Source organism: Brachyistius frenatus, unplaced genomic scaffold, assembly GCF_029030835.1.
Source record: "Brachyistius frenatus isolate BFR_SWC_R1_liver_20210118 unplaced genomic scaffold, ASM2903083v1 Contig_237, whole genome shotgun sequence".
NCBI classification, from domain to species: domain Eukaryota; kingdom Metazoa; phylum Chordata; class Actinopteri; family Embiotocidae; genus Brachyistius; species Brachyistius frenatus.
Window position 1 is genome coordinate 88,811 of NW_027210836.1, and position 13,129 is coordinate 101,939.

At 41.6% G+C, this 13,129-nt stretch overlaps 1 protein-coding gene across 1 annotated transcript; it reads right to left on the minus strand.

The window, feature by feature from the left end:
• Nucleotides 1–9: 9 nt before the first annotated feature.
• On the minus strand, nt 10–9,609 carry LOC138633822 (E3 ubiquitin-protein ligase TRIM47-like). The gene is made up of 4 exons (XM_069720293.1): nt 9,410–9,609; nt 6,163–6,408; nt 3,963–5,327; nt 10–35 (listed from the first exon to the last, which is right to left on the minus strand). Exons 2-4 carry the CDS (start codon nt 6,266–6,268, stop codon nt 10–12), a joined length of 1,497 nt encoding a protein of 498 aa, XP_069576394.1. The 5' UTR covers nt 6,269–6,408; nt 9,410–9,609.
• Nucleotides 9,610–13,129: the final 3,520 nt, after the last annotated feature.

Below are 13,129 nucleotides of genomic sequence, written 5' to 3' on the forward strand. Positions count from 1 at the left end.
CGTGTGACGTCAAAACTGAGCGACGGCCGCGCGGCCTTAAAGGGCCACGAACACGGAAACTGCTCAACACAACAACACAGCCGGCTGTTAGAGAAGTGATGGATGAATCACCCAAATTAGTGTTTAATTTAATTTAATTTAATTTAATTTGGAGTTACATTACAAGACCGAAAACGGGGATTATTTTTATAACAGTTATAAGTTATAATGATTCTGGCTAAACATCCACAGATGCAGATTCATTCATGTCTTCAGGAACGAGTTCATCAACTTTAAGAAAGCTTTAAAATGAGTAAAAACTAAACAAGCCTTGACAGTCTACAACCACGTACAGAACTAGCTTCCTGATTAGATCTCTGACCTCTTTAGTATATTTTTATTGTTATTGTTATTTCTTGAAATTATTGTTGTTGCTTCTTTAATTTTCTATTTTCCGTTGTTGCTACTGATTTGTATCTCAAATATACGGTAGCTCAGTTTATAGTGTATTGTTCCTACTGATACATTTGTATATGCCAAATTGAATTTAAATTAAAAAAAAATAAAAAAAAAGGTTCTGTGCTGTCCATAGACTGTATATTAAAGGGGTCTTGTCCATAGACTGTACATTAAAGGGGTCTTGTCCATAGACTGTACATTAAAGGGGGCCTGTCCATAGACTGTATATTAAAGGGGTCTTGTCCATAGACTGTACATTAAAGGGGGCCTGTCCATAGACTGTACATTAAAGGGGTCCTGTCCATAGACTGTATACTAAAGGGGGCCTATCCATAGACTGTATACTAAAGGGGTCTTGTCCATAGACTGTACATTAAAGGGGTCCTGTCCAGAGACTGTATACTAAAGGGGTCTTGTCCATAGACTGTACATTAAAGGGGTCCTGTCCATAGACTGTATACTAAAGGGGTCTTGTCCATAGACTGTACATTAAAGGGGTCCTGTCCAGAGACTGTATACTAAAGGGGTCTTGTCCATAGACTGTACATTAAAGGGGTCCTGTCCAGAGACTGTATACTAAAGGGGTCTTGTCCATAGACTGTACATTAAAGGGGTCCTGTCCATAGACTGTATATTAAAGGGGTCTTGTCCATAGACTGTACATTAAAGGGGGCCTATCCATAGACTGTATATTAAAGGGGTCCTGTCTATAGACTGTACATTAAAGGGGTCCTGTCCATAGACTGTATATTAAAGGGGTCTTGTCCATAGACTGTACATTAAAGGGGGCCTGTCCATAGATTGTATATTAAAGGGGTCCTGTCCATAGACTGTATATTAAAGGGGGCCTGTCCAGAGACTGTATATTAAAAGGGTCCTGTCCATAGACTGTACATTAAAGGGGCCCTTTTCATTAAAGGGGTCCTGTCCATAGACTGTATATTAAAGGGTTCCTGTCCATAGACTGTACATTAAAGGGGTCCTGTCCATAGACCGTATATTAAAGGGGTCTTGTCCATAGACTGTACATTAAAGGGGGCCTGTCCATAGACTGTAAATTAAAGGGGTCCTGTCCATAGACTGTATATTAAAGGGGTCTTGTCCATAGACTGTACATTAAAGGGGGCCTGTCCATAAACTGTATATTAAAGGGGTCTTGTCTATAGACTGTACATTAAAGGGGGCCTGTCCATACACTGTATATTAAAGGGGTCCTGTCCATATACTGTACATTAAAGGGATCTTGTCCATAGACTGTATATTAAAGGGGTCCTGTCCATAGACTGTACATTAAAGGGGTCTTGTCCATAGACTGTACATTAAAGGGGGCCTGTCCATACACTGTATATTAAAGGGGTCCTGTCCATATACTGTACATTAAAGGGATCTTGTCCATAGACTGTATATTAAAGGGGTCCTGTCCATAGACTGTACATTAAAGGGGTCTTGTCCATAGACTGTACATTAAAGGGGTCCTGTCCATAGACTGTATATTAAAGGGGTCCTGTCCATAGACTGTACATTAAAGGGGGCCTGTCCATAGACTGTTTATTAAAGGGGCCCTGTCCATTAAAGGGGTCCTGTCCATAGACTGTACATTAAAGGGTTCCTGTCCAGTCTGTGTTCCTGTCTCGGGTAAATCGGTCAAGGATAATTGAGTTAGTTTATTTGTAGCTTTTCCCCCCCAAAAAAATCAACAGAAAAGAAAAACAGACCAAGAAGCCCTTCTTTTTCTGTACTTCGTTTTCTGTCTGTTACTGTAAGCCTGAAAGTGCTTATGTACCACAGCATGTACAGTCCATCAGTGCACACTGGGGCCCACATGCTTCAAACATTCCCCATGCTACACCGTGTCTACTGTGAAGCGTTTCAACACATTGTGGTATGTTATCAGCTGTACTACATACAGCGGTAGGTACTTCGTACCTCGGTAGAACTGTGCACAGGAAACGATCAAGAATAACATTTTATTATAGCACCATTGTACTACAGTACATATAGATACTATGTTATATTTACCATCTGACTAATATGGTAACATGGTCAAGTTGTTTCTTCTTAGGGATCAATAAAGAAAACTAAGAGATAATGTGATTTTTTTTTTTTTTTTTTCTCAAATCATATTATTATCTGAGTCACAGTATGTCACAAACTCGGCTGTTATATGTATGTGTGATTATATGGGAGAGCTTAATTCTGTTAATGTACAATCTCAGAGACATAATTCTTTTATACCTTTGGTAAATACCCATTTATAATGACAAAAGTCCTGAGCTGAACAAAACTACAGTTATTATATATATACTGTATATATATACAATAACCTGCACTCCCCTGTGTATTCAATTACCACCACCCGGTGTCCAAAAATTAATATTGCAAAATATCTATGGAAATAATACAAAATACCAACAATAACAGAAATAGCTCTTCCACTTATTATTTCAGGGTTTATGTCCATAGGATCCAATAAATATACTTTTCCTCTGTAATTTAAGTAGGTTGTGTCCTCTATTGTAGCTGCTATGGTGCTAAATGTTTCTTTTTTATTCATTTTTATTTAAATCATTTTGGATCCTTAAATGCCCAACATTTGTAATATATGTGTGTGTCTGTATGTGTGTGTGTGTGTGTGTCTCTCTCTGTGTGTGTGTGTGTGTGTGTGTGTGTGTGTGTGTCTCTCTCTCTCTCTCTGTGTGTGTGTGTGTGTGTGTGTGTGTGTGTGTGTGTGTGTGTGTGTGTGTGTGTGTGTGTGTGTGTGTGTGTGTGTTTGTGTTTGCCTCCTGTGTTTGAAGGGAAAACACATATCAACAGAGAAACAGACTTTTCGGAATGGCTCACCCTTCTTACTGCTTTTTCATTTTGCACTGACAGTTACTATGACAAAACAAGCCTCGGTTATAATAATAATAATAATCAACTTTATTTGTATAGTACATTTCATACAAGAAATGCAGCTCAAAGTGCCTTACGGCAAGAGAATTACATGCAGCGTTTGACATAAAAACATATAAAGGAATAATTAAAAATAAGAAAAGATGAGATGCATAAGAACAGATAAAATGCATAAAATTAAACACAAATAGAGTTAAAATATAAAATAAGCAATATGCATCCCCTGATCCATCAACAAGAGCCCTCTACCATATTTACAGTAAGTGAAGTAAAGTAAAAGATCTGTGATCCTGTTGATACATTTAGTATAGAAAATCAACTCCTGTGTTTTGTCCCCGTCTTCAGGACGTACACCACGAAATGTTACAATCACCCAGAGAATAACTATTATCGTTTCTTCCATCTAACCAGTTCCTGAAAATCAATTTTTTTGGCAAGAGCACAAGATTTAAGTAACCATGTATTACATCATTCAGTCCAAACAGAAAAGGAAAGTCTACTTTAAAAATGATAATGTATCAGGACAAACGTGGTCTGAATTCTTGAAAAATGTGGACAAAGTTTGATGGCCAATAAGATTCGACTGTAATTCAGAATAAATGAGGAAGTTTTGTTTCCAATGATAAAACTGGGCCGGGACCTCAGAGACAGGAGGACGCCGGGACCAGCGAGAATCTGTGTGCCACAGAAGGACAGGAGGATCTGATGTCCGGGGAGCTGCACCTGGACCTCATAGTAAAATCTGCCTGAAGAGAAACTCTGCTTCCCTAAAACACCGTTACAGATGGAAAACCTCCGTGGGTTAACCGGCACATTCCTCTGCGTCTCACTACATTTAACTTGTCTCCCGTCCTCGGACAGGAGGAGATATGGACTCGCGGTGTCGGGATCCAGAGTGACGTCCACCGCAAACCGCCGGAGCCTCTTCAGCTCGGCCTCCGTCAGCTTCTTCACCTCCTCACCGAGCGCCTCCTCCAGCCGAGCCACGGCTCTCCTCACCGTCCCCTCGTACGAGCAGTGAACTCCGACCTCCGTCCAGTCTTTGGTGGGCGGAGCGGCGTTCAGAGACGGGGAGCTGCGGAGGAGGTGGAGGTGGTCTTCGGTGAGCGAGAGCTGCTCCACCTCAGAGCTCCTCTTCATCAGCTCAGAGATTTCCTCCTGCAGCTCCACGATGAAGCCCGCGGCCTGTTCCTCTCGTATTTTCTGCTTCTCTTGGATGGTGTGGACAAGCTGAGCCAGACCTTCCTCTGCAGACCGGATCAGAGCGCTGAAGACCTGCAGGCCGGCCGTTGTCTCTCGGTCTGCGTCGTCCCTGCTGAGCTTCACCGTCTCTCTGATCTGCTGCACCTTCAGACGCTTCTTCTCCATCAGCTGCTGAACTTCTGCTCCTGTCTTCTGCAGCTCAGCTTTCTTTTGATGGTATTCTTCAATCAGAGGAACGACGCGATGCTGCTTGTGATTCGATTCAGTGCAGAACCGACACACGCACGTGCGATCGGTCCTGCAGAAGAACTCCAGCGGTCGGTCGTGCTTCCTGCACATCCTGTCCTCCAGGTTGTTGCGCGGGTCGATCAGCTGATGTCGCTTCAGGCCTGTGATTCGGAGGTGAGGCTCCAGGTGAGTCTCACAGTAGGAGGTCAGACACACCAAGCACGACTTGTGGGCCTTCAGTTGGGTCTCGGTGCAGACGTCACAGGGAACGTCTGGTCCGGTGAATCGTCGCTCTGAGATGCAGCTGGTTTTCCTCTGAGCTGAACGTCTGAACTGAGCAGATATCTCAGATATGAAGGTGTTGACCCGCAGCTCAGGCTTCCTGTCGCACACCTCTTTACACAGGGGACACTGACACTGGACATTAACACTCCAGTGTTGGGAGATGCAGCTCCTGCAGAAGTTGTGTCCACATGGGATGGTGACTGGATGAGTGAACACGTCCAGACAGATGGAGCACAGGAACTGGTCCTCTGAGAGGAGACTGCAGGCAGCAGACATGTCTAGAAAACAGAAAGAAATATTTCTCATTCCTCTTTCTTCTGAATTATTTCTTATAAGTAAGATTATCACACTGTTCTTCATCAAACAGCACATCTGTATGGTTTAAATAAAATGTGCTTCCAAAGGTATAAGAAATATATTTTTCAGCAAAAAAGTGTAGCTATGAGGAAATATATATACAGTACACACTAATAAATGCTGGATTAAAAATAACCCAATTTGAGTGATTTCGGTAACACAGTGTGCGGCCAAAAAGGGACTGGACCAGCCGTGGGATATTATAAACCAGCAGGGTTGGGTTAGGTATTTGTTGGGTAATATTTTCTACCTAAAACTGGAGAAAATTTACTACTTTGTTGAATTAAAGCTATCAAAAAGTGCATTAAAAAATACAACCCAAATTCTGGGTTTTCAGCTATACTTAATAAAATATTTATTGTATTTCAGTTGACTTCTGAATTTAAAAAAAAAAATGCATCAATGAAATGAAATTATGAAATTAAGAAACAAGTATATCATGTCCCAGCTATGTTTTTATTGCCTCAAGCAAACAATATCATAATTTAACAACCAACTAATAACTAACTAGTTTATAACCACTATATATATAGACTATTAACATTGACGGTAACAACAACAACAATAATAATTGCTGGTTGAATGTGCACAATTTGTTTTTTTTTAATTGTTCACAATTGTTGGTCAAAGTTTGAAAACTCCTGAACATGAGGAGCTTCACAAGAGGTTTTGATGTTTTTAGAGAGTTGGCGCCAAACTTGAAAAGAAAAACAGAACAAACATCCAAACTTACAACTTACTTTTTTTTTTACTCACCTGTGTGTCTGTGATGTATTTTTGGTGAACAGAAGAAAAAGTAGGCTTGTTTTCCAGCAGAGACTCGAAGGTTTCTGTTCTGCAGAAGAGTTTCTTTCACTTTCATTTCCAGATTGTGGCGGTATCTGAGTCCCGGTCCTCCGGTGCGGCTCCGCCTCTCACTGCGCGCTCATCTGAGTCCCGGTCCTCCGGTGCGGCTCCGCCTCTCTGCGCGCTGCCGGGACAGACTGCCGGAGGATCCGGAAGCTGCCGGTTTAAAAGTGTTGAAACTTTTTAAAGGTAAATTGAAAACCCATCTCTTCAGCCATCCTTTTAGATATATTTTTATTTTAATATACGTAATTTTAAAAGTTTATTTTTATCTATTTGCTTTTCCTTCTTTCTTTCCTCCACACTTTCATACCTGTCAGCATCTGTTTAGCTACTTTTACGTACTTTTAATTCCTCTTACCCATCCTATCTCATGTTTTAGCCTTCCTTCTGATGAACTCTAACTTTTAACTTATTTATGCAGTGTCCTCATCTTTTATACTCATTTTTAGTTTCTAGATCTTAACTCACTCTATTTCACTACTATTATTGTCATTTTAGCTTTAAATCTATCTTTTACATTTGTTTTATCTCCATAGTCTTGCGTGCGTTGTTGTCAAAGTAGTTTTTAAATCAAATTATTTTCCTTTAAATTTGTGTTTTTATTTTTATTTTTCTGGTGTAAAAACGGTCTGTCTTATTACTGAACTGTCAATCATCTGTAAAGCACTTTGACCTGCTGGTCAAAAGTGGTATATAAATAAAGTTTGATTGATTGATTGATCAACACGCTGAGGACCCACAATTACACTTTTTAAAATTGTATTCAATTCAGTTTGATTTATTCAGTGCCACATGCAAAACATGGCATCTCAGAGCACAATAAGCGACTTAGTAAAATCAAGACCTTACAACCGTTCACATGTTCAGTCAAAATATCTTTAAAATGTTTTTCATCAACCTGGAGTAACATCATTAATCCTGTGATGGCGTTAGTGGTGCAGAAAAATGTTCACTTTTATTTGTTCACGAGTAAGTCGAGGCACAACAGACAAACTGTCAGTGAACACACCTTCCGGACAGACTGTTTACTGCTGTCTGCTTCCTCTGACTTGCAGTCATGTGCTACAGAGCGCGCAATCTGCCTCCTGGTGGCAAGTTCAATAATAAATGTGCAAGTGAAAGAAAAGAACAAATGAAGAGTATATTTTGAAAAAAGTGTTCATATCAAGGGAATTGGGCAGCTACTCATTTGTAGTACAAAATGGATTATGAAATAAAATTCAAATCAAAACTGTTACAAAAAAAAATTATGTTATGGCAATGGCTTTAGAAATTGGCTTCAGTATTTGTAGCCACACAATTTAAATTATGATTTGGTAATATAATATCCATCCAAAACTTACCATACTCAACATACAAGTTAGAAACATGGTCTATGGGGTCACTCACACTCACACACACACACACACACACACACACACACACACACACACACACACACACACACACACACACACACACACACACACACACACACACACACACACATCATTATTACATTTCTAGTTATTTTTGTCTGCAGTCACTTAAGTTACATAAAACGCAGATTGTTGACACATGTTGACATGACACTGGATGCTACATGAGATATTTCCCTGTGTTAATGTGCTGCTTCAGTCCTCCTTCCTCGGTTGGCCAAAACATGAGGCCTCTTTTTTTTTTTAGGGGTGTTGGCAGCCATTATGAGGCCAATCATCCTGATGAGCATAGAGCTCGGTTTACGTATAAAACTATTAGTGCAGGCCTTTACTGTTGTGCACAAAAAGACTACTAATGGGGCCATTGTGTGAACTACTTAGACTCCATGGCACTGAGCCACCCCCACTGGTTGCTGATTGGTCCATCTCCCAGGGTTGGCTGAGCAAATCTAAATGCCTACAGGGGTTTGGGACTGGAACCAGAGCCAAGACTGACTGTTATGGTTACATACCCAGACCCAGGTTACATACTACTGCCCTCCACAGGATAAAAATATACAACTTCAATTCCACATGTGAAAGTACACTTGGTAATTGGCTTATGTTTTATCATTATTCATATGCTCAGCAGCTATTTTTTTTGTCATTTTACTGTTAGTGATGAGTTTCTCTCAGGAAACTGTCTGTCTGTGTCAGTGAGTATTTTTGGGATCATGTGATGTGACTCAATCTGGGCCACTCAACATGTGTGTGTGTAACATAAAGAAGTCAAAGGTCAGAGGCTCAGGTTGTAAATTTAAAACAATGCTCTTCCCTGCAGAGTTTCTGTTTCAGTACCTCCTGCGCAGGGTGAGACCGGGTCACCTTGTAGATCTGATCAATGGAATGATTAGATCTACATTTCTGGAGACTGCAGGTTATAAACGCATGTGTATTTCTGTCATTAATTCTGAGTTGGTTGTAGAAACCTCTCTGTAATAGTCAGAATATGTTTGCATCATCCTTTCTCATGGTCATTGTGGTGGCGGGGCGTGGTTTGACTCAGCTGCAGGAGGGACTGACTGGGGGAGTGCTTCAGGGAACCGGACGGGAAGAGACTTAATTAGCCCAGCTGAACTCTATCGCTGATTGTCTCTCTCTCCCCCCATATAAACCAGTAGTGACACACTGGAGGAGAGGCTGGAGACATGGACGGACAGAGACAGACGCTGCGGGTGCGCTCGGAGGCACGACAGCAGAGCGCACAGACTGTGGCTGATCTGAAACTGTGGTAAAATAAAGCCGGTTGAATTGTACCGGTGCTGGCTGGTGTAATTTGTGCAACAAGAACCCACTGTAGTAACAGATGTCCGTTACGGTCATGTCTCCCTGATGGCAAGTGGATCGGACTGGGCACTGTGCAAAAGATTGGGTATGATTCCTTTATTCTTTTGTTTGCTTGCTTGTTTGAATAAATAAATCGAAATGCTATCATGTGAAAAAAGAAACTTTTACCTTCGTCAACCACATACCAGGTGCATCATTGGCCTTTTTGTTTGACTTAATTTAAGTTTTCTTTAAAGGCAGACACATTAAACAAAACCCTTGAAGCAAAAAGACATTCAATCACCCTTTCTTCAAATATCAAAGCAAACTTTCAGCACAATTCAACTGAGGAAGAAGGGGTGTCAATTTGGATGCGCTTTGTGTCCATCAGATTGCAAGGATTAATCATCAACAACAAAGGTATGACTTACTGCCATCTATTTCCCAGAAGAGAAGAATCCTCAGGCCTCTTCAAAAACCTCTGTCGGATCTAAAGGTTCTCCAGTGAATTTGACTGGCCTGGCCATTTTAATTTGTACTTTTTCCAATAAGGTAAAGACAGGTTTGTGATCTCAGACACTTTCCACCTTCTGGTGTCGAGGAAACATTTGGAGAGAAGAAGCTGCTCGTCCCTCGTCAGTGCTGGTGTCTGTCTGACAGCGTTTGATCTGAGGACGCCTTCACTTCCTCATAACTTCAGAGTCTGAGTCTAGAAGCATCAGAGTGATGTCAGAACCAGTCTAACCTGTGGCAGAGAAACCCCACATCACATGGTGCAGCTCTGCTTTCTGTCCACTAGATGGAGCTGACAAAGATCAGGAGGGTTTAGTGTTCAGGCCTCTGGGTGGAGATTGGGATGGGGTCTAGAAGTGGCAGACTGCATGTGGGGCAGGTTGGGGACCTGGGAGCAGGTGAGGAGGTGGGCATGGCTGGAAGGAGACTGGGCATAGAGTGAGAGACTGAGGACCTCTGGTGGGTGGAGGGAGTAATACAGGGAGCAGGAAGGGGGAAGCACGTTTCAACTATAACCTTTAGTGAACATTTAAAGGAAATAGACGAAGCCGACTGACACATTAACTCTCTCACCTTTCATAACCAATTAGAAATGCTCCAAGCTGACTCTTGAGTTTGACATGAAACACAGTCCAAACTGATGCAATGACACGCCACCAAAGTCCCACAGTAACACAAACTAACTCAACGAAGCAGTGGTGGACCATGTTCTGCCAGTTAAAATGACTGGTTTCGTGAGGGAAGTCTGGTGGCTTGGAAGACAGCAATATAACGGCTTGGCTGCTGTGACGATTGTGGCAAAGCAGCCTGTTTCTCCAAAACTGGAGATGTTTGGACCCGCATCCACAGCAGGTAACGCACAACTATGGATAAATGTCTCGTATAACCACACTGCAACAAACCATAGTCCAACTGTCCCTCCAGTCACAGATGCTGACACCCTTGCCCTAATAAAGGCCAGGGTTAAACCAGGCCATCTCCTCAACAGGAAGAGGAATGCTGCCAAATCAGGCTGGGAGTAAGTATACGTGAAGGTTAACAAATATAAGGTAAGGCAGATCATATGGGTTGAACACTAGCATTGGTGGTATATATATTAAATCTTACAAATAAAACAGGCTTACTGTGGCTGCCCAAGCCTTCAGTTGAACAGGGTGGTTGACAACATGATTGAGTGCAGGTGTTTGGCAGGTGGCCAGCTGCAGGTGAGGTGGAGGTGGAATCTGGACAGGCAGGGTTTACCTCCCAAGAGACAGACGCAGACAGACAGGAACACACAAGGGAAATGGAAACAAACAGGAGCCAGAGATGACAATGACAGACACTTAACATGTACGTACGGGTGGACAACCTGAAAATGTAATTCCTCCAACATTAGCTAAAGCTGGCATGGAAGCATAAAAACTGTCCAGGAGCATATTACTGCACCGTTAGTGTAATCAGCAGTACTATAACATCATCATCATATATTTATAACCACACTGTGTCCTCTGATGAATGCAGTCCCTTAATTAGGACACAGGTCATGGCATTGGTTAGTGTGCTTTATCTCCTGTTTTCTTTTGGTCTGTCACTCCACTCTTCTTTCAGGTATCCTGACTGTGTGCCCTCCTGTGAGATTACCTGCCTCTGTTCTGATTGTTTCCACCTGTGTCCAATCGTCTTCAAACACTCGTGTTTCTACTTGGCATGTTTCTATCAGTCTGTGCCAGGTTGTTGTTGTCCATTGTGCTCATTGGTCCAGACATTACTCCCAGTGTTAACAGTTTTCCCAGTTTCTGATTCTGATCTTGTAATGGTCACCTAAGTTCACCATTTGTACAGTCACTGTGATGGGGGACATGTCATTTGTTTGCTATCACCTCAGATTGTACATCATTTATTGTCAGTGGCTGCAGGGCAAATGGACATGTGTTTTTATGTTTATTTACTTAATAACCGGGCTATATAAAGAAGGGAAGTGACGTCACTGGGAGAGCGCTCAGGTGGATGGTGGAGGAGGCATCCGGAGAACTATACCTGGCGGGAAGTCCAGGGGATCTTGGAGAAGGGAACCACATCGTGGAATATGTTCCTTGGATTATCCGACATATGGACTTTTACTGCCAGAGGAAGAGTTCTAACTTCTGGATGAACAGCGGTGGGGAGACCTGCGCTGGCTTTGTTTGGAGGCATTAAGCCGCGGCGGCTCACCACGTTTCACCAGGTATTGCACCTTTTTTGGTTTAGAGACTGTTTTTAAAGTCAACAAAGACTATTCATGTTTGTGCACTTGGGGTCAGGAGGTATTTGGGTAGTTTGGGATATTAGAAGCAATGATAAAAGGGATGCAAAATACACCATTTAACCGTTTTAATGAATTGAGCAATTATATGTTTTTTGCAATATAAAAATAACTATGGAAGAGAAATTAACAGCCACAATGTCATGTGACGAGTAATTATCACGAGTCATCACTACTATTACAATGTCGAGATGATTCTCTTTATTACAAATGAACAATTTACTCTCCAGTTTAATGGAAATATGTAGTTAACATTATAACAACATAAGTTTAATAAACTAAGAACAAAGGTGCGAGCAGAGAAAAGGCCCTTTGACCATATAGAGATGTTACACTAACTAACAGACCAGGTTATTTAGTCAGAGTTAAATGTGTCCCTGAAAATTTAAATGCAAAATATCTGCAACAATATCACAAAATCAGACCAAGAAGTGCAATATGTGTAAACAAAACCATTACTGTGAAGTAAATTAACAGGTAAGAACAACAAGCAACACTTATTTCACTAATGCACAAATACCATGAGTCAACTTGTGAAGCTGCCACCATGTGGTGACAAGGACGACTCTAGGACTCCATAGAACTCTAGGCTGCCCTAATTATGCCTTTGGTACAGTCAGCACATACGACACAACTCGTGAACTCACCACGAGGAGGCTGTTCATGTGGACTCTTCTCCTGTACATGATAAAAACGACCCCATTTGAACACATCATGAGCCACATGGAGTGAAAATTACTCTGCAAAGACTGCATACAATATTTAAGGAAACAACAGACTGACACAAATTAGGAGCATTTTCTATCATGGAAAAGACAATAACTTTTACACGTTGGTTGATAGAGTTTTCTGTGGTGGCTAAAACTGTCACAATTATGGCTAAACTCGGAGTGCTTGGAAGTCCTTCCTGAACTCTCCCAGTGACCCTCGACTTTGGCCTAGCATGCAGCCTGTTAGCTTGATGAAGATCTTTAGTCAAGGTGGGCGGGTTATTGTCAAAAGAGTTTTTTGTTGACTTTTAGACAGAGGAGACCGCAGCCAGAATACAAGTTAAAAGGTTTAATCAGCAGTTGATTAATCTTGTACAAGAGGAGTGTTTTAACAATGCACCGACATCATGTGGTTATAGAGTAAAAGGCTCAGAGTATGAGCGTTTACAGTCAGTATTTATGTTACATTACATTTAGCTGATGCTTTTATCCAAAGCGACTTACAATGAGTGCATTTCAACCATATGTCTCTTGTGGGTGTGGTCCTCGTCGACTCAGACGATACATTTCTCTTCAGGCTGAGGTCTTCATAATTATCTATTCGATAAAGGGCCTGTTATTGACTACTTGATGAAAATAACAAG

What these genes read in the sequence shown, in the direction of transcription:
- LOC138633822 (XM_069720293.1), bottom strand. Translation starts at nt 6,268, where the DNA reads ATGAAAGTGAAAGAAACTCTTCTGCAGAACAGAAACCTTCGAGTCTCT. An exon ending in AATACATCACAGACACACAG is followed by an intron (nt 5,328 to 6,162) that starts GTGAGTAAAAAA and finishes TCTGTTTTCTAG; the next exon opens with ACATGTCTGCTGCCTGCAGT. An exon ending in GTCTCTGAGGTCCCGGCCCA is followed by an intron (nt 36 to 3,962) that starts GTTTTATCATTG and finishes TGGCCCTTTAAG; the next exon opens with GCCGCGCGGCCGTCGCTCAG.